Raw genomic sequence first — 22,209 nt, forward strand, 5'->3', positions numbered from 1 at the left:
CAGCAGGAAACTTTCCCCCGCAGCAGAGAGGTATAAAACTATAGGGCAGAGGTTGAAGGGGAATCTGAAGAAGAGTTTTTTTTCACCCAGAGGGAATTTGGAATGCACATACAGATTGTTAGTGAGCAGAATCACATGTAGCAGCACAATGTCGATGTAAAACGTGAGCTATTTATTTTTACAAACATTCCATGATACTAACTACAAGCAGAGTATGCAATAATTATATCAAAGGTTGTAGTAAGATCAAGCTGGCACTTAGAGAAAGCTGTTTAATGCCAGTTCCAATACAGAATTGCTTGAATGCATGGCACCTGGTGCAATCTGGAAAGCACTGTTTTGAAACAGTATCAGAAATAAATAGAATAGCAAATTGATATCACAGTTCGTAGAATATTTGGAACTAATTTCCTTAAGGAAGGCTTGACCCTGTAAAACTATGCAGTTTGGAGCAAAGTGCCGCTTTGACCATGTCACTAAACCACAGGCTGTAATGCCTTCCTTCTCGGTACCTCTCTATGTCTTCTCAGTTTTTTGGCCAGGCGAAGTCCTCGCAGTTTAACGCCCTTTCCCCGGCCTCGCTTACCTCTCCCCATCCTCTGATTATATACAGGCTGCTGTCCTGGGAAGTTCTGCAGGGTCTGGAAGACATTCTGGTGACTCACCGGCTTGTCCTCACAATTGAAGGCCAATGCTACACCTACATTAGACTTCATGACTCTAGAGACACTGTCTGAACTTCCATCGAAACATCTCCCCAGTGCCATCTCTTTGGCTGTGACTGGATCCTGGTCAGTCACGGTGTAGATGCCATAATTGTGGCCAAGAGGATCCAGTGGAGCCAACATGGTAAACTCACTGGTGTCATTATTGACAGCGAGTGGCAGATGGTTGACCAGGTATTCCCGTAGCATATTGTTTATACTTTCCATGCGGCAGTGACCTTGAGGGATGATCTTCACCATTGTGCGGTCAACTCTCTCTTGGTCGTAGAGCATGCCACTGCATTTGAACTCCAGACAAACAGCGGAAACGCCAGGCTGGGTCGCATCACGGGTACTCCGCACATCCCGGAGTCCGTACATCTGACCCACTGTCTGAGGGTGAGTTCCTCCCATGTTGCGAGATCTCACTGTAATTTCATGCATCCCACTGAGCTTCAACTTTATATAACAAGCCCGAAATTCCATTGGCCGTGGCCACCACGCCAAGTAGTCTTCTGTCCAACTCATTGGGTCATTTTCATTGAAAGCTACGGTGTTGTACTCGTATTTGTCCCCCTCTACTCTATAAAATCGGAAATGGCCGGCGCTAAAATGAGCTATTTCACACTCTCTTAATTTCTCATATGGATAAATAGGACCATTTATTTCTGCTGGTAAGTTGGCATTAGGTTTGGCCACATTTATCCTGAAAGCTGTCTTTTTATCTCTGGGATCCTCATGATCTGATCTTCTGTACTGGAGCTTGTGCAGAAATGGTTGTTGAACACCCACTGTGTTGGAATTCACAGTGGGGGAGGAAGCCACAGCCTCCAGCTCCTCTCCTCCAAGGGTCGCCGTTACATAAGCAGAGTAAGCGTGTGGTTGCTGGTCATCACAGAAAGCGGGCACACAAGCCCCATTGGCACCAGTAACTGCGCTATCAAAGCGACCCCACGCCCGGGGGTTGGAGGCAAATCCTGGCATGGGCTCCAGGTTGATGAGCGATACAACCACTCCCTCTAACTGATCTCCAGACGTAAATCGATCACCTCGAAAGGATCGGACTTTCACATAGCACCTTCTGCTTTCTGGGACATCCAGGTTAAAAAGCCTTCTCTCCCGAATCTCCATGTTGCCCACCAGGAAGGTTCGCTCTTCACGTTTGCCTCGACGACTTCTAACAAAAGTGAAGAAACCCTCTTCTTCCCAGAAGCCAGTTTCAGGATTGAGTGACCACAGCTTCATTTGCTCCAAGTGTTCTGGTATATTGACTTGGGCAGTGTCCAAAAATAGCTTCACCTGTCCTGCATTGAGTCTATCGTTTGCTACTTCATCTCTAAAATCCAGAGAAAACATGCCGTATGTCCTCAAAGGTAGAACATCACCTTCTTCGTTAATAAAGTTGAGATCACTTTGTGCTGCTGAGGCCAGTGAGATATCCCTTGGATCCAGGAAGGTAACACTGGCTTTCACCAACCCCCTGTATATTTCCCCATTCTCCCTGTAGAAAGAGTTGGGTGGGATCTCCAGTTCAGCTACTGGGTCTTCGTTTTCCTTTGACCCGAGGCTGATTGTGTTGCTGATGGAACAATCCAACATTATCTCTGGCTTCTTTCTGAGAAGTTTAACCTCATGAAACACAGAACCTCCTTTTCTGTTGAAGGGAAGTACCTTTGTGGTATTAACAAACTTCTGATAGCGATCCACAAAAGTGAGGACGAACCTGTCAATGTCTGCAGGAACCATAATGGAGAAGGTACCTTTGTACCCAGTCATGCTGATTTTTTTTCCACCCATAAAAATCTGTCCAAATCGCATGGGTTCCCCATCGTCGGCAGCCACTGCACGACCGCGGACAATTGCTTTGGTATGGACGCATCTCTGGCATCCACATCTATTCACCACTCGAATGGGAAGTGTGTACATGGAGCAGGAAATCACACTATCTTCTAGTTTCACAGCTCCACAGCAATAGGTTGTTGCATCTCTGCACTGCCCCTCTGGTTCCTGGGTGCTGGCACATGCAGTTACTGGACATTTACCCACATCGTAGTAAAAAGACTGGCTCAGGTTTTGATAACAGTCAGAAGGAAGTCGTATGAAGTAGCTCTGAGGAGTCGGGTTACATGAAGGAGCGCTCCGCACTGTGAAAACAAGATCAGAGCTTCAAATACACACACAGGCACGCACGCATATCATCTCAAAGAACAAAACAATTGGGAGTTCTGTTGGAAGCAAAATGCAAGTACATTCCGGTGGCAAAAGCAGAAAATGTCAGAACCACCCATCAGGCCAGACTCTTGCCTAGCGAGGGAGAGCCAGGGGTATCTGCAGCTGCGTGTTTCTGAGTCTTCACAAAGAGACCTGTGCTGGTTTTCAATAGAATGCAGCCACAATGTATGAGAAGATGCAGAGAATTGTTGAAATGCATGCACTTTTTACATCAGAACATAGCAAGCATGAGAAAGGAGATGGCACTGACTTTAGTGAGGGAGCACTTTGGAAGCATGAGGAATGGTTTCACATAAGTGGACGAGAACCAGTTACTCAAAGGTAAATAGCGTCGAAGACATGAAGGATTTGATAAGCAGGGCTTAGACTGCATGGAAACAGCACCTTCACAGGTTTCCCCAACATCACACCCTGACTGTATATCATCGTTACTTCACCGTCACTGGGTCTAAGTCCTGGAACACCATCCCAAGCAGCCCAGTGGGAGCATATTCAAGCGGATGCAGAAGTTCAGGAATGCTGCTCGGCAATCGCTTCGCTCAACACCTGCACTCGGTCCGCGTTAACCAATCTGATCTCCCGGTGGCTGAGCACTTCAACTCCCCCTCCCATTCCCAGTCTGACCTTTCTGTCATGGGCCTCCTCCAGTGCCATAGTGAGGCCCAACGGAAATTGGAGGAACAGCACCTCATATTTCGCCTGGGCAGCTTGCAGCCCAGTGGTATGAACATTGACTTCTCCAACTTTAGATAGTTCCTCTGTCCCTCTCTTCCCCTCCCCCTTCCCAGATCTCCCTCTATCTTCCTGTCTCCACCTATATCCTTCCTTTGTCCCGCCCCCCTGACATCAGTCTGAAGAAGGGTCTCGACCCAAAAAGTCGCCCATTCCTTTTCTCCTGAGATGCTGCCTGACCTGCTGAGTTACTCCAGCATTTTGTGAATAAATACCATCTAAAAGATGTTAAGTGATGAGATACAATGCTGCCTTGCCAACAATTCTCACACCTTGAGAAATAAATAATATTCCTGCAAAGATATTTCTGGCTCCTGATGGATGTTGAGTAACGCAAACCTTTGCACTTTAAAATTGCTGGAGCAGTTTAGAAGGTGCAGGATTGAATTAGGAAAACAAATGAGATAACATTGACAAGTAAAACCAAGGAAAGCCCCAGAATGCTCTGAAAATGTTTATTTAAAACGAAAAGGCAAGTCCTATTAAAGTGTGGAGAAAATGCACAAAAATGTAGTGTCAGTTAAAGCCCCAAATGCTGCAGGAAGTCTTTTTCTCAAGACTGGTTTGCACAAAGACTAAATGTTATTCAATGGAACCTTTGTTCAATCCAGGAAAACCCCATTCAAATCCCCTGGAAGGAATGTGCGCTCACAGGAAATTTCGGAGAGTAATCCCACTTGAACATATCTATACAGGCAAGGCACCTGGACACACAATCCAAGACAAACACCAAAGATAGACACAAAATGCTGGAGTAACTCAGTGGGTCAGGCAGCATCTCTGGAGAGAAGGAATGGGTGACATTTCTGGTCAAGAGGGTTTCGGGTCGGGTCTGAAGAAGGGTCTCAATCCAAAATGTCATCCATTCCTTTCCCCCAAGAGATGCTGCCTGTCCCGCTGAGTTACTCCAGCATTTTGTGTCTATCTCCACTGAGGAGGTGCTGTGTCAGCACTAGGTGGAGCTAAATTATCATATGGATGGAAAATATTTCTTGAAACTAGTTCAGAGTTCTTCCATCCACTCTGGGTCAACATGTATGCCTCAATAAATACGTCTGAACTGTTTCCGATTGCCCATAAACATTGAATACTCATCACTGTAGGAGACCTGCAATGGCAAAATGCACTGGAGAAGTAATCCTACTTAAACGTACCCAACCTGCACACGAGTTTGAACTTCTTCAGTCTGATTATTTCCTTGAATGTTAGCCCTGGTGTAGTGAAGAGAGGACTGACCTGTTACTGTGAGTGTGGCGGGCTTGGATTTGATGGAGCCCAGCGAGTTGCTGGCATGACACATGTATTGCCCAGCCTGCTGTGGCTGCAACTGGTGTAACACCAGCACGCTGCCAGATCCTGCTGTCCTCACATCCAACAAAGAACCATTGTGGTACCTGCACCAAATGTCAACAGAAGAAATAGTACAAAACCATGAGCCAAAACATATGATTAGATAGCATATTTCGGCCTTTTAGCCCAACTAAATCAGATCAAATGGCTTCCTTCTTTGCTATAACCTTACTATGATTCTATGATCTTGACAAAGGGTGGAGCAGACTCAATGGGCCATGCAGCCTTCACAGGACACAGTAAGGATGGTGGTGCCTATAAATGTCCATTAGGGGAGAACATTAGATTCTGAGGGCATTGGAATCAGTTGGGATGACTTGCATTTCACCAGGGCTGGACCCAGGTGATTGTGAACGTTTTGTTGCTGCCCTCAGGGAGGTTTTGGAATGGTTTGGCAGAGGGATGAAGGAGGAAAGAATTTACTAAACATCTAGGAAGAGGAGGAACAAAACAACAGCAGAGGAACCCAAACTGGGAAAAAGTGCTGTGTTCTGGAATAAAGATGAGGAACCCAGGGCGCATTTAGATGTGTGGGTGTACGACGTGGTTGGTTGGGTGGGGTACAGGAACCTGGGGTGCAGCAAGTTTAGCTTTATGAAACAATGTTAGTTGTACTCTTCCACTGTCTCCGATAGTCTCTAGTCTCTGACTACCAACCCCAACCTGACAACTGAACAACGTCCAAATACCAGTCCTACTCCCCCCTTCGGAGGGACTCCAGCCCAGTTACTGAAGCCACCCTTAGTACCAAAACAAATGTTCTGCCCACTCTAGATCCAACATTCCAACTAATTATTCCATCCCAATATGCAGTCATCCCATCCCAATGCAGATCCCAGCATTTAAACCAATGATCCCATCCCAATACAGACTGCAACATTTCAACTAGTTAGTATCAGCCCCAACACCTCATGGCTCCAGATCGCAGCCCTCAATGTTAATCTCACCATCTGGCACCAACTCCAGCCCTCAACAACAGATTCTATCCTCTCCGACCAGCAGTTCCAGCTCCGACCATTGAACCAAGTTGCTGGTGACCAATCCAACCTTGGACCATTGATTTAATCACCATTGGCCCTGACCCCACAGAGGTATCAGGGACTGCAAGGGACAAAGACAAAGATAGAGGAGCACAAACGAAACTGAGAGGTTCTCACCAAAGGTACTTGTTAGCGGGAGGATTGCACACAACCTGGCAGCAGAAGGTGACACCTTGCCCCTCGCGCCTGACCTTGCTCTGAGGTTGTTTCTTGATGAATGGCTTCTCTGCAGAAAGAAGATTGAACAAAAACAGTGAGTCCAGGGCACTGAGTGTTTTTTTTCCCTCATGCTACTGGTTGTATTGGTTGTTACAACTGTTTTTTATTTATATTGGTTGGTTACTGGTTGCGTAGCTGTGATCAGTTGCATCATTGCAACTATCAGGTGTCTCAGATGGTCTGTGTGTTTTGATGATTTATTTATCACCCAAGTGATATAAAAGATGTACAAAGGTGGTTTCATATTGAAGGGAAATGCATAGTAACTAATAATAGTTGTAAGATTTGAGAAGTTTTCCCTCATTCTGCAATCAACACCAAACCAAAGAGCTGCAGTTTGGACATTTTACACGGGAGACTGGGGCTGATAGCGGAGAAAGGCTGCGGTCAGTTTAACAAGGGATGTCACAATCCGTGGGTCCTAAGATGGCCGCAGGACCTCGTGACCAGCCACAAAAGCAAAAAACCTTGCAGCCCAATCTCTAGGTTTCCGCAAAGCCACGGCCAGAACAATGGATGAATATTGGCCATGCAGAAACCTGCGAAACCAGGTCGAAGTCCAGACACTGAGGCGCTGACATCAGCATACTCACAATGCCCCAAGCCGACCTACACAGTTAATCTCGTTAAGGGGGCACAATAGCCCATAGAAACATACCTGGCAGGAGATGGGAAACCAGTTAAACCCATCACCTCTCAACGAGAAACAGATTAACAGACCGTCTGAACTGTGCGTTTATAATTCAGAGACAAAAGTATTCATATGTCTTGTAGAACTGTGCGTTTTATGATTCAGAGTCAAAAGTATTCATGTAATTCGGTATGTGTCTTATCGATATGTCTTATAGAACTGTGAAGAGCATTCATGTTCAATAGTCCCGAGTGCTCAATAAAAGCCTTTTCCGTTTAAACCCTGGTCTTCAAATCTGGTCTGGTTGAATTTTTCTGCACTATCAACGCTCCTGCATCTAAGTCCAGTGTCTAGAACCGTAGGGGGTGAGTGGGTCGAACCACTCACGGGGAACCAGTGTGCGCGGCCTGGTCAAGGGATCAGAGCAAGGCACGGGGACCTTAGGTCGGGCGAAAGCTCGGCGCAGAAACCCCTTACATAGTTATGTTAAAGTGAAGCATTTGTGACGTGCATGAGGTGCAAGAGTGAGGTTGTGAAGGTTGTGTGATCATGTGCCATATATTAGGGGCATCCCTTTCTCCCCACAAATGCTGCTCGATCCGCTGATTACAATAGACAATAGACAATAGGTGCAGAAGGAGGCCATTCGGCCCTTCGAGCCAGCACCGCCATTCAATGTGATCATGGCTGATCATTCTCAATCAGTACCCCGTTCCTGCCTTCTCCCCATACCCCCTGACTCCGCTATCCTTAAGAGCTCTATTCAGCTCTCTTGAATGCATTCAGAGAATTGGCCTCCACTGCCTTCTGAGGCAGAGAATTCCACAGATTCACAACTCTCTGACTGAAAAGGTTTTTCCTCATCTCAGTTCTAAATGGCCTACCCCTTATTCTTATTCTATTACCTCCAGCAAATTGTTTGCCAGTCAAGAATCCAGTCTCTTGTGTCACTGTATTATTGTGCGTTAGTGAAAGGCGTGTAACACAACAGGAAAATGTGAAACAATTTCTGTGTAACAATGACATGACAGTGTGTTGTTGTGCCTCCTGTTAGGTGCTGTGTACATGCGGAGGTGTAGTGTATTTCCTTACCGGATCTCTTGAGCTTTATGTTGATGGTGGAGACTTTGCTGGTGTTTTGGTGCAGTGTGACAACAGCAATTCCATAATAAGGCTTTCTGATCTCCAAGGCAGTCTTTCCATCTGGACAGAGGCCAGGTATCCTGAACTTGCCGTTATTGTCACAGACTGTCAAGGCTTTGTTGGAGCTTCCCCTCAGGTGAACAGTTGCCTCGGACGCAGGAGCCCCATCCTGGAGTCGCACTGAGCCATAGAGGGAATGATCCTCACACATGCACTGGGTGCACGCTGCATTCACACGGCCCATTGCACACCTTAGCTCACAACCTGCAACACACCACATTCAAGCTCAGTCAGAATTAATTCAAGGACCAAAGCATTTCCTTACATAATCCAGATCTATTCTTCCTGCTCCCAGGCTGAGCGGAATTATTTTTGTTCTCAACTTTCATGCAAGGGATCATCCTGCATAATTCCCATACACAGCCAGGTGCAATTCCCAATTCTTCCCCTTTATGCAACAAGAGAGTGTTCTTGTTGCATAATTCAGTTTCACTCTCATCTCCAGCAACCCCCACTCCCCATCTCATGGCAACTTGCTGTGCACCTACAACACCAGCCATTTCACCTCCTTTCTTCCCACTGTCCAGAAACCCAAACGTTCATTCCCATATCATATCATATCATATCATATATATACAGCCGGAAACAGACCTTTTCGGCCCTCCAAGTCCGTGCCGCCCAGTGATCCCCGTACATTAACACTATCCTACACCCACTAGGGACAATTTTTACATTTACCCAGCCAATTAACCTACATACCTGTACGTCTTTGGAGTGTGGGAGGAAACCGAAGATCTCGGAGAAAACCCACGCAGGTCACGGGGAGAACGTACAAACTCCTTACAGTGCAGCACCCGTAGTCAGGATCGAACCTGTCTCCGGCGCTGCATTCGCTGTAAAGCAGCAACTCTACCGCTGCGCTACCGTGCCGCCATGAAGCAGTGATTTACTTTGTTCAGTTAAATTTGCTGCACTGTTCACAGCATGGTTTCCTCTGCATGCAGATGACTGGAGATTGGGTGACTGTTCACCCATTACTGCCATCCTCAGCTCCTACTCACCTATCGCCTGTATTCTCCACCCTTCTACTCTCACTGCTTTGTGGCCTCCTCTAATTAAGTAACACAATATTTGCTGATTATGGTCTTTCAGACACAACATCAAGTTCAATAATCCCGTACAATCGTATTCCAGAATTTAAATTTTGGATTTCCAGTATTCACTCTACACATCATCATGCCTTGTATTCTTCCTGCATTTCATGGATCTTCTCTACTTCCACTTTCTCTGCATCTTAAAACCTGCGTATCTCTGACATTTCCCCACATCTAATGAAGTCTGAAACTTGAACTTGGTTTCTTGTTCCATAGAATCTGTTTAATTGGCCAAGTGACCCAGTATTTTCTGTTCTTAATTTACAATCATAGGGAATTAGGAACAGAATGTTCTGTCTGTATCGAGGATGAGAATGAAACATTGCATTGAAGAACAAATAGATTTCCAACCTCTGGTTGAACTCTGGCTGTTGCTAAAGGGAAATGGAGACTTTATTGTTACTGCTCAGGAAAGTCCCTCTGGGGTACAGGATGCAGGACTGGAAGTTGTACAAGGAATGAGGGGAAGGTCACTATACTGGAGTGCTACTGGGTATCTCCACAGCTCAAGGGCATCCAGGAAGGAGGTGGAGGAAGAGCACTTTGTAATTGTGCTATCACTTGACTCTCTAAATCTTAACAAGAATATTTTTCACACTTAATGACTTAGAATTTGATCAGAATAAGTTGTCCCTTTAAAAAATTAACCCCAACCTAGTTTCAGATCAAAGTGGAAGTGTGAATATCATTGAACCTAGGCACATGTGACAATAAGGTACCATTGAGGTATCCCTGCAAATAATTTTGATTTGTTCACAGATGATAAAGGTATTTCCTTTGAAGATGATGTCAAGGGATGGGATTTATTTTACAACCACTTTACAATGAAGAACAGATCAGATAATACCGGCAGTCTGCTGTTCCCCACCACTCTTCGCTGGAACACTCTGCAGTCTCAAGTCTGTTGAGGGAGTCACTGTGAGTAGAGCACAAAAGCAAAACCACCATTACTCATAACTGGAATGACCAATAATGATGGGCAGTCAGTAACTATTGTTTAGTTTAGTTTTAGTTCAGAGATATAGCAGGGAAATAGGCCCCATTCATCCACAGAAGCTACGCTGACCATTGATCACCTGTTCAGTTCTATGTTATCCCACTTTCTCACTCACTGTCTACACATTAGGTTCAATTTTACAATGGCCAATTAGCCTACAAACCTGCACATCTTTGTGATGTGGGAAGAAACTGGAGTTCGCAGAGGAAATCCCTGCAAGCACAGGGAGAATGTGCAAACCCCACATAAACTGCACCCGAGGTCAGGATCGAATCTGGGCCTCCTTCCAGAGCAGCCTGTCATGGAGAACCTTATCAAAGGCCTTGCTGATAGACAATGTACATGGCCTTGTACATCAACCTTTTAAAAAAACACAACCAAATTCATAAGGCACTGTCTCCCAAGTATAAAACCTGACTGACTATCCTTAATCAGCCTTTTCTATCCAAATACACATATATCTTATCCCTCAGCATCTTGTCTAATAATTTACCTGCCACAGATGTTAGGCTTGCTGGTCTATAGTTTCCAGGCTTTTCCTTGCAGCTTTTCTTAACTGGAGACGCAATATTAGCCACCTTCCATTCATCCAGGACCTCACCTGTGTCTAACGATGATTCATATATCTCAGCTAGGGCTCCCTCTAGCTTTCCACAACATCCTCGGATATATCTGCTCAGACACAGGAGATTTATTGACCTTTATATACCTTATGATGTCCAGCATCTCCTTGACCATGATACGGACTGTCCTCAAGATATCTCCATTAACTGTTACAACTTTTCTAGCTTTCATGCTTTTCTCCACGGTAAATACTGCTTGAGGATCTTGCCCATCTCCTGATGCTCCACACATACATGAATAAATTGTGAGCAATTTTGAGCACCATATCTGAGGAAAAATGTGCTGGCTCTGGAGAGGGTCCAGAGGAAGTTTACAAGAATGATTCCAGGAATGAGTAGGTTAACCTATGATGAGCGTTTGTCGGCACTGGGCCTGTACTTGCTGGAGTTTAGAAGAATGAGGGGGGGGACCTCATTGAAACAGACAGAATAGTGAAAGGCTTGGATAGAGTGGATGTGGAGAGCATGTTTCCACTAGTGGGAGAGTCTAGGACTAGAGGTCATATCCTCAGAATTAAAGGACTTTCTTTTAGAAAGGTGACAAGGAGAAATTTCTTTAGTCAGAGGGTGGTGAATCTGTGGAATTCTTGGCCTCCACAGAAGGCTGTGGAGGCCATGTCAGTGGATATTTTTAAGGCAGAGATGGATAGATTCTTGATTACTACAGGTGTCAAAGGTTATTGGGAGAAGGCAGGAGAATGGGGTTAGGAGGGAGAGATAGATCAGCCATCATTGAATGGCGGAATAGATGATGGGCCAAATGGCCTAATTCTACTCCTATCCCTTTTGACGTTATGACCCATAAGAGGGGCAGTGCTGAGGGGAGACTGCACCGTGGGAGGGGCAGTGTCTTACTGTGGGAGGGGCAGTGTCATACTGTGGGAGGGGCAGTGTCATACTGTGGGAGGGGCAGTGTCATACTGTGGGAGGGGCGGTGTCGTACTGTGGAAGGGGCGGTGTCGTACTGTGGGAAGGGCAGTGTCATACTGTGGGAGGGGCAGTGTCGTACTGTGGGAGGGGCAGTGTCATACTGTGGGAGGGACAGTGTCTTGCTGTGGGAGGGGCAGTGTCATACTGTGGGGGGGCTGTGTCATACTGTGGGAGGGGCAGTATCATACTGTGGGAGGGGCAGTGTCGTACTGTGGGAGGGGCAGTGTCGTACTGTGGGAGGAGTGGTGTCGTACTGTGGGAGGGGCAGTGTCGTACTGTGGGAGGAGTGGTGTCGTACTGTGGGAGGAGTGGTGTCGTACTGTGGGAGGGGCAGTACTGTGTTGCCTATGGTGTAGTTTGTTGGCTGTCACACTCTTTAGTTAATCCTGTATTTTGGAAATGCACTGTAGAAAATCTTGTAGTATCTTTAAAGCATCCAAATTCTGGACTAGAGATCAGGGTGAGGAGATGACACCTTGACTCATTGTTGCTTGGAAGCCTGCCCACTGACCAGAATTAAAATAGCATTCCTTCCTTGTTAATGCAGTAAATATTGTTGCGTATATCACATGACAGTGGTATAACTACATGAGGGGGGAGTGATGTGTGGGAGAAGATTCATCTCTGATTCGATTCTTCACGAAGGAAGGGAACGTTAGAATCGAGCGATCAGCTGAAGTTAGGATTGCTGCACCAACCTTTGATTTCACATGAGCTCTGAGGTAACTTGCTCATTACTGTCACTCCTGCAGTCAAGCCTGGAACATGAGCAATGTGTTTCCACGTACCTGTGCAAGGTTGGCCTTGGCACATCCGCCCCTCCTGCAGGGGGCCGGGGCAGTGCTGCTGCCAGTCTGGCAGTTGTGCTGAGGAGCAGGCACGGCTCCTTGTCTGCACTCCAGTCCGCTCACAGCCTGCGCTGCAGGACCCCCACTCTGACCACGGGGACCATGAGCTCAAAGCCACCCTAGAAGCAGATCCTGAAGAAAGAAACTCTGGTTTGTTTTGTGTTAAATTGCTCCAAAATATAAAGTGATTTTTCACTCCGTTTATCATTTATCACTTATTTATTTTCTTCACCTTGAAGAAAATTCTGATTTTGAATTCTGCGCCTCTACTCCTGTTACACTATTTCTGCATGAGTTAAAGTTGGGATAACTACAAATGCCCAGTTACCACTGGCCAGACAGTTACGGTGCAGCTCAGAAATCTGCCTCTGTGTTTGCTGCTCTGTGCTCTTGGAGAATCGTGTTCCTGTGCATTATAATAATAATAATAATAATAATAATAATAATAATAATAATGCATTACATTTATATAGCGCTTTTCATATACTCAAAGACGCTTTACAGGGATTTAAAGAACATAGGGGAGTGAATAAATAGATAAATAAGTAAACGAACAGAGAAAGGAGACAGAAGGTGAGGTGACCTTCAGTGGTTGAAGGCAGTACTGAACAGGTGAGACTTCAGTGATGTTTTGAATGTGGTGAGTGAGGAGGAGTCTCTGAGGGTTTGGGGTAGTGAGTTCCATAGGGTGGGAGCAGCGATGGAGAAAGCCCTGTCCCCCCAGGATCTGAGTTTGGTCCGGATGGGGGGGGATAGGAGATTGGCAGCAGCAGAGCGGAGGGTGCAGGTGGGAGTGTGCCTGTGGAGGAGGTCAGTCAGGTAGGATCGGGCCAGGTTATGGAGGGCTTTGTAGGTCATGAGGAGGATTTTGTACTGGATTCTCTGGGGGATGGGGAGCCAGTGGAGTTTGTAAAGGACGGGGGTGATATGGTCACGGATCGGGGTGTGGGTGAGTAGACGGGCAGCGGAGTTTTGAATGTATTGAAGTTTACTGATGATTTTTGAGGGTGCGCCATAGAGGAGACTGTTGCAGTAGTCCAGACGGGAGGTGATGAAAGCGTGGATGAGGGTTTCTGCATGCTGTGGAGGAGAGGGATGGATGGAGACGGGCAATGTTTTTGAGGTGGAAGAAGGCTGTCTTTGTGATGTGTTTGATGTGTTTGTCGAAGGAGAGGGTTTGATCAAAGATGATTCCAAGATTCCGGATGTGAGGGGAGGTGGATACTGGGAGACCATCAATATTGAGGATGAAGTTTTGGGTGGATTTGGTGAGCGTTTTTGGACCAATGATGATGATTTCAGATTTGTTGCAGTTGAGTTTGAGGAAATTTGATTGAAGCCAAGATTTTATTTCAGTGATGCAGTTTGTCAGTGTAGAGTGTGTGGTGGTGGAGATTGACTTGGTGGAGATGAGGAGCTGGATATCATCGGCGAAGCAGTGGAAGTTGAGACCATGACGGCGGATTAATTGACCAAGGGGGAACAGGTAGAGGATGAAGAGGAGGGGGACAAGGACTGAGCCTTGGGGGACACCTTGGGGGAGGGGAGCGGTGGGGGATTTACAGTTGTTAATGGAGATGAACTGGTGCCTGTCAGAGAGGTAAGATTTGAACCAGGATAGGGCTGTGCCGGTGATGTTAAAGGAGGTTTCAAGTCGGGTGAGGAGAATGGAGTGATTTATGGTGTCAAAGGCGGCGCTGAGGTCAAGTAGGATGAGGATGTTGAGGTTGCCAGCGTCGGAGGAGAGGAAAAGGTCGTTTGTGATTTTGAGGAGCGCAGTTTCAGTACAGTGGTTGGAGCGGAATCCGGATTGGAAAGTTTCATACAGGTTATTGGTAGAGGATTATCACCATTCTCACAGCTTTTGTGATCACAGTACAACCCAAATAGCCTCATCTTTCTAGTATATCATCTCTCCTGGGAGGAGTTATCATTTCTTTCACTATCATTCTGACACACACCACCCTCACCCCTACTTTGGCCATCTGAAAGTCCTGGTGCAAAGATGGTGAATTCTCATTCCAGCCTTGGTTCAATAATATTTGAAACTGGGTCCCTGATGGAATCAGTGCTTTAAATTAGAGACTACTGTATGCCACTGTAGTATCCGTTTCCACCACCTCACCTGGCCACACGTTTCAGGCACCCATCTGACTAAAGAAATTGTGCGGCACAACTCCTTTAAATTTCCCCACTGAGCTTAAAGTTATGCCTGCCAATCTTTAACGTTTAAACTAAAACAAAAACATTTAAATCTCACCTATCTATGCCTCTCATTTTATAAACTTCTACCAGTTCACAGCTAAACCTTCAATGCTCCAGAAAAAACATTCAAAGTTTGTCCAATCTCTCCTCATATCCAATTCCCTCTAATCCAGGCAGCATTCTGGTGAACCTGCACCCTCTCCAAAGCCTCCACATTCCTCCTGTCGTGGGGCAACAACAACTGCACACAATATTCCAAATGCATTTATCCTTTATCTGTACACAGTGGACAGCTTGATTGTAATCATGTAGAGTCTTTTCTTTGACTGATAGCATGCAAACAAAAGCTTTTCACTGCACCTCGTAACACGTGGCAACAATAATAAGCTAAACTAAAATGCAGCTTAACCAAAGTTTTATAAAGCTGCATCATGACTTCCTGACTCTTACAGAAGGTGGGAATGGGGCAGTGGGGATGAGTCGGTGGGAGAGGGGTGATGGGAGTTGGGAGTCGGGGGGATGGGAGTCGGGAGATGGGAGTCTGGGGATGGATCGGTGGGGGAGGGGCAGTAGGAATAGGTTGGTGGGAGAGAGTTGGAAGGACCCTGATGGAAATCTTCGAGTGCTCCAGTGGACTGGGAAAAAATAAAGCAGAACTTGGCAGGAAGGTAAGTTGACCAATGGACAGTGATAAGATTGTTTCCCCTCTTCTGAGTTAATGACAACTTAAAGAAAAAATTAAAAAGCACATGAACAGAATATATTGCATCTATATTAATGCTGGAAGCTCCTCAAATCTAGTAATGATAACCCAGTAGTGCTTGTGGATCAGTAGACAGGAACGGTCCCTGCTTCCCCTGGCTGACTCTGACTCTGAGCTGCCTCAGTGATCAGCCCCTCGTGAATTAAACAAGGCTTGGTCCCTCGTCACCATGTTATCTGACCAACATCCTACTTGCCCGCTCCAGCTTCATTCTGCTTGCTGTTGATCGACTGACTGCTGGGCAGGGAATAAGTTGGGACCACAAGAGCACGCACTGTGGCCAAAGGCACACATCATGTGGGGGAGTCCCACACACCAGGCTTCTCCTTCAAAACTTGCCTCCCTCAACTGTCCCTCACCCACCCCACACAAAAATCAGCATATGCTTCCTCTAATAACAACCTGCCCATTAACCTACTTCTCCTCTGCAGACAGATGGAGAAATATGGAACTATGCTGGTTTACTTTTGTACTCAAATCCTCTCAAAATAAAGGCCAACATGCTGCTTACTTTCTTAACTACTTATTGCCCTTGTATGTCACCATTTGTGTTCAATGACACTCAATTTCCGTAGAACATCAGACCGAAGGAGGGTCCCAACCCGAAACATCACTTATTCATGTTCTCCAGAGATTCTGCCTGACCTGTTGAGTTACCCCAGCACTTTGCGACTTTTTTCTCCTCTGCAGATGCCACCTGCACTTCAGATTTTCAGTATTTTTTATCCATCTGATCTTAGTGACAACTCCTGCTTTATTTTACATCGGAATCAGCCTCACAGATTTATCCTGAATGTCCTCCCAAAATTAGACCTCAGAAAATGCGTTGTCACACTTGTCAGCGTTAAATTACAAATGCCAAACTTTCCCGCTCATCTGCCTCCCACTGAGATAAAGTACAAGAACAGCTGCAGGGAGAATGCCGAGTGGGTTTCTGTCTCACCCGAGGGCGGCACCTACCTGTGGGACATCGGAACCTCACCGCGTAGTTGGAGCAGTGTTTCCGCGGGGGCTGCTCTTCATTGACGCACCAGAACCCATGCTGGTGACTGAGGTGCACTGCCTCTCCCGTCAGCGCAGCGGGGACACCCTGCATGGTGCGAGCTTCAACCCCGAGTGGCGTTGGGCAGAGTTTGTCCGGGTAGTATCGCTGGATGGCGTCAAGTCGCTCGTGGTCACCACTCCCCCCAGGGTGGTCAATATTAAACCAGGGCGTCCACTGCCAATGCCCTGAAAGAAGGAGGTGTTATTGCATCCCTTTCCTTGGCAAAGATTGATGGAAGGGAACTGTACAATTGTTCACCTACTCCCTTCCTGCTTCCAATTTCTTCCACAGATCAGTCTGATACTGATCTCAACTGCAGTGAATGTGTCCAAGGAAACCACCTTCAGCCAACCACCAAACCTCAACAGCAACAAATTTCCTCCTTGCCACGGTATAATTCAGTCTCATATCATGCTTTGCCTTGTCAATCCAAGGAGCTCTCAATGAACTGTAGAATTCAACGACCAGAGGAGACGGTCTGTGCCACCTTGGAGAAAGCTCAGAGTGCAACACTGGAAAGCACGTTGGAATCTGCGTGTCTGGAGATCAAAGCTGAATAATTTTAAGTGGTAGGTGAGAGATTGGGTAACGTTGGATGATCCAAGGGACTTGAGTGTCCTTGTACACAAACGGTGACACGCAGGGACAGTAAGTGATTAAGAAGGCAGATAGTATATTGGCTTTTTACTTTGAAAGGATTTGAGTTCAGAAGTAAAGATATCTTACTGTAATCATATGGGCTCTGATAAGAGTGGGTACTGGGTACGAGATTTTGTTCCCTTATGTTAATTATATAATTACTGCAGAGGAGTAGTAACAAATATTCTCTAGACTGGGGCCAGAGATGGTGGAGAGTTTGAGCTTTCTCCAACGAGAGGAGATCATGGTCAAAGGCAGAAAGTCATTGGGCTCAACTGGGTGATGCCAGGAACCACAGTGACGGGCTGAGAGCATGTGGTAGCCCAGTACAATTGGGGGGCAGAGAAGGTGACCAGTCTGTGGAATGCTCCACCCTGGAGGCTGTGGAGAGTCAGTCACCGAGTTCATTCAACATTGAAATACATGGATTTCTAAATGTTGAGAAAATATGAGGAATGAGGATCTGCAGAAAAATGGTGCTAATGTATTTGAGGATTAACAAACTCATCAGGAAGGCTGGCTCCTTCATGGGGGCGGAGTTGGATTCATGGGAGGTGGTCTCGGAGGGGAGGATGCTCCTCAAACTGTGGAGCTTCCTGGACAATACAGCTCACCCCTTCCATGACACACTGGTCAACCTGAGGGGTACCTTCAGCAACCGACTGGTTCCACCAAGATGCAGGCCAGAACGCCATAGGAGATCCTTCTTCCCAGTGGCTATCAAACTGTACAACCCCTCCCCCTTCTGTCATGGGGTAGAATGAGACTGACTCCCCCCCCCCCCCCCCACACAATCTTTGCACATCCCCAATCCATTCCACTCATCACTTTAATTTCATGTTTCATGTATTTTTAGTTTTTATGTCTGTTGGCAAATCAATTTCCCCTCCTGGGATAAATAACGTTTTATCGTATCGTACTGCAGATCAGACGTGATCTCGAAGAATGGCAGGGCAGCATAGTTAAAACTGTGAGTTATACTGAGGTAAGAGGGAAATGTTAGACCTTGCTGCTGATGTCTTGTGGTTGACTGGGGATGGTTTCCATTGGCACATGCATTATTCTTGCTTAAATGTCTCCTTAGCTTTAAGTGCTTGCAAAGATCAAAAAATTAAGTATACCGTTTCATTCATAGATTTAAACAAGGCACCATCAATTTGAAGAATACCATCACACTTTGCATTTGTTCTCATACCAAGTCAGAGACGCATACCTCAAAACTAGGCCCATCTGCTCAACTCATCCAGGCCATCAAGATGCCCCATCTAAGCTAGTCCCATTTACCTGCATTTCACCCACATCCCTCTATACCTTTCCTATCTATGTACCTGCCCAAATATCTTGCAATACTGTTCTTGTACCTACCTCAACTACTTCCACACTGGCAGCCTGCTCCATATACATGTCATCCCCATTGAATGAAGTCACCCCTCAGGTTCCTATTAAATCTTTCCCCTCTCATCTCAAACCCCAGCGCTCTAATGGTTCAATGGTTCTTTATTATCACATGTGCCAAGGTATAGTGAAATCCTTATTTTTGCATATAGTTCAGTAAATTATTACTCTTGATAAATAAAATCCCAGATCAAATACAAAATGTATAAAAATAGCCCACTGAGACCATGTACAAGAGTGGCCAGGTTTGGTGCCATTTTCAAAGTCCGTGCTGCAGCAAGCCATAAAGGCCCATTGCAGCCATCGCCTCCATCTGGAGTTCTTAATTCTTCAACACTGGCAAAAAGACAAAGTGCTGGAGGAATTCAGCAGGTCAAGCAGCATCAGATTGAAGAAATGTCCTGAGCCGAAACATCAACTGTCCATTTCCCTCCACACATGCGGCCTGACCCATTTCCCTCCACACATGCGGCCTGACCCATTGAGTTCCTCCAGCACTTTGTTTTTTGCTCAGGATTCCAGCAGCTGCAGTCTCTCGTGTCTTCATTGTTTAGACTGAAAACCAAGAAAACCTTTCTTTTTATGGGCCAAAGATGATCGAAAGAACTGATAATATAGAACCAAGGAAAATATTCCCCTCAACAATCTAAATTCTAAAAATGGCATTTGGTTTCTTTGCCTCTTTTTGTGAAGTTTTTAGTTGCTGAGTGGTTGCACACATGCCATTTACAATGTCACTTGCACTCAGAACTTCCAGTCCAGAAAATAAAATAATCTTTCACAAGCAACTCTAAAATACACCACTCGGCAGAATAAAACCTGCAGTTAATAATGTCCCAGTGCTTTAAGAAATAAATGTTTTGTATCATGTAAAAGGACATCTGTAAAATAAATTCATTACAACTCTGTCACAGACAGAAGAATAACAACCCACAATCCCAAAATATAAATTCACTTCCCAGAACTGAAAGTTCACTGAGGAAGCATCCACAATCTATCTGGAATAGTATTTAAAAGCACGATTTGTTTGAACATTTTGTTTCTCAGGGGTTTGCATGAGCTTCCCAAAACCTGTCATTGTTGCTGACAAATTATATGCCGTTTTCCTAATTGATAAAACAGATTTTCTCGTTCAGCTTCACTGAAGATTTCTGCGGTTGGGAGATAAAATTTCCAAAGCTTTGGTCTGTCAAATTTCTCAAGGGGGATTGAAATCTTTTCAGTAAATACGGGAAGAATATATTATTCTCTGGAAATATCATACCAGACAAATGAGCAAAAAAAAAAAAGAGGCTTGAAATGACACCTGGAAGGATTTTGCCTTCTGATGCTTCACTGCTCCTCACTAGGTCTCTCTCACCCCCTCACCAGTTTATTCCTAAGCAGTTTCCCCAACCTCACCCAAAAACTTGGCATATCACACTTGATCCCCTCTTCCAAGTTCAAGATATAAATTAAGAAAAAATGAGGCCATCGCCAATCCTGTTTGTCTCAGTTTCCAAAATTCTGTTTTCTCAATCCACACCAGAATAAACTACAAATAACTAGTTTTGTTTAATAATATCTCAATCACACATCAAAGGCTTCTAAACAATCCACATGTACCATAGCAATTAATTTTCAACCTTGCTATTTACAACCTCGAAAAATTTAAACAGAACTGCCATATTTTCATCAAACTAGGCTGTGTCTGCCCATCCCTATTATTACTGTTTTAGTGTCCTATTACTCTACCTTAATAATACTCCCAATAATCTAGAACTAGAGGTCATAGTTTCAGATTGAGAATTGCCTATTTGGGACTGAAAAGAAGAGTTCACTTACTCAGAGTCAAGTCAAGTCAAGTCAATTTTATTTGTATAGCACATTTAAAAACAACCCACGTTGACCAAAGTGCTGCACATCTGATAAATCTTCAGAAACTTTATCCCAAAGAGCTATAGATACAGATTTAGTGAGTACAGTCAAGCTTGAGATAGAACGTAGAGCATAGAGCAGTATGGCATAGGCCCACAACGTCCAAGACGACATACCACATAAACATTGGGGAAAGAGAAAGCTTTGGAAATGGGGGTGGGGGTGGGGGGGGGGATCATGTTTATGGGTTTGGGAAGGAGAGTGTTTATCAGTAGATAAACTGTGATCTATTTGATGGCAAGCCACCACGCGACCAACCTCCTCCTGAACTTCATGTGATCCATAACCCTCCATTCCCTGCACATTCATCTGCCTAACTAAATGCCTCTTAAATGTCATAAATCGTGTCTGCTTCCATCACCTACCCTGGCAGCAGGTTCTATGTACCGTTCATTCTTTGTATAACAAGCATGCAATGTACATTTCCTTTAAACTTTCCCCCTCTTACCATTAAAGCCTCGCACTTGAGTATTTGACATTCCGACTCTGTGTAACTGACTGACTATGCACCATATCTATGCCCCTCACCATTTTATATGCATTTACAGATCGCCCTTCTAAAACTGAAGAACAATATTGGCTACATTGGGGAAAGAGAAAGCTTTGGAAATGGGGGGGGGGGGTGGGGGGGGGGGATCATGTTTATGGGTTTGGGAAGGAGAGTGTTTATCAGTAGATAAACTGTGATCTATTTGATGGCAAGCTACCATGCGACCAACCTCCTCCTGAACTTCATGTTCTTTAATTCATGAAGATTCTTAAGATTCTAAGAATTTGAAGAATAGTCCGGCTTAAATGCGAGCTAGATATTCACAGATTAGGTCATTGTCTAATTAAATTCAAAGGCTCACGACAGCATAAAATATAAGAGCATTTCCAGCAAACCAAAAGATTTGAAGTCAGGAAATTCCTGAGAGAGCACAACACCCACCTCGTGCTGCGTCACAGACCATCGCGAACAGGAGCACGGTGGTGGCCCAGTTTAAATCCATCTCTTTAATTCTGTTCCTACAGCTGCGGTGAGTTTTGTAGACCACTGATCTTCAGATATCAACACCTAATCTCATTTAATACCATCAAGAGCAGATCCCTAAAAAACAAAATTAAAACAGAATACTGTACGAGCAGTACATGCCCCCACTGACATGGGGGATGCTGGAAATAGTCACCATCAGGGGGAGAGAGAGGGGCAAAGAGATGGGAGGTAAGGAAGAGAAGTGAGGGGCAGGGAGGGAGAAGGGAAGGGAAGGGGAGGGAGGGGGAGGGGAAGGGAGGGGGAGGGGAGGGGCAGGGAGGGAGAGGGGAAGGGAAGGGGAGGGGAAGGGAGGGGGAGGGGAAGGGAGGTAGAGAGGAAGGGAGGGGGAGAGGAAGGGAGGGAGAGAGGGGTAAATATCTAGGGCCAAAGGACCTGTTCCTATCCTGTACTCTTTGTATTCTATGCTCTAAAATTGTGGTAAATGGGAGGAAAATGAGTTGGTGCAGGGAATTAGATAGTATTCAGGGAGGACTGGGCAATGAATACAATAATTCAAACTAGGGGAGGGTCATAGTTTAGTTTAAGTGCAGCCCTTAAAGTTTCACAAATTTACTGCACATAAAGGACGATTATCCCATGGTGTTCATATCTGCTGAAAGAAGGATC

The 22,209-nt window shown here is 45.5% G+C and overlaps 1 protein-coding gene across 1 annotated transcript; it reads right to left on the reverse strand.

Annotated features, from left to right (window-relative positions):
- Nucleotides 1-476: 476 nt before the first annotated feature.
- Nucleotides 477-21,592, reverse strand: cilp (cartilage intermediate layer protein, nucleotide pyrophosphohydrolase). Its single transcript, XM_078427290.1, has 8 exons — nucleotides 21,499-21,592; nucleotides 16,532-16,801; nucleotides 12,544-12,735; nucleotides 10,053-10,121; nucleotides 8,001-8,315; nucleotides 6,176-6,284; nucleotides 4,905-5,062; nucleotides 477-2,848 (listed from the first exon to the last, which is right to left on the reverse strand). The coding sequence occupies exons 1-8, from the start codon at nucleotides 21,557-21,559 to the stop codon at nucleotides 477-479; spliced, it is 3,546 nt and encodes a 1,181-aa protein (XP_078283416.1). The 5' UTR covers nucleotides 21,560-21,592.
- Nucleotides 21,593-22,209: the final 617 nt, after the last annotated feature.

The sequence above is a fragment of the Rhinoraja longicauda genome, chromosome 33 (assembly GCF_053455715.1).
Source record: "Rhinoraja longicauda isolate Sanriku21f chromosome 33, sRhiLon1.1, whole genome shotgun sequence".
NCBI classification, from domain to species: Eukaryota; Metazoa; Chordata; class Chondrichthyes; order Rajiformes; family Arhynchobatidae; genus Rhinoraja; species Rhinoraja longicauda.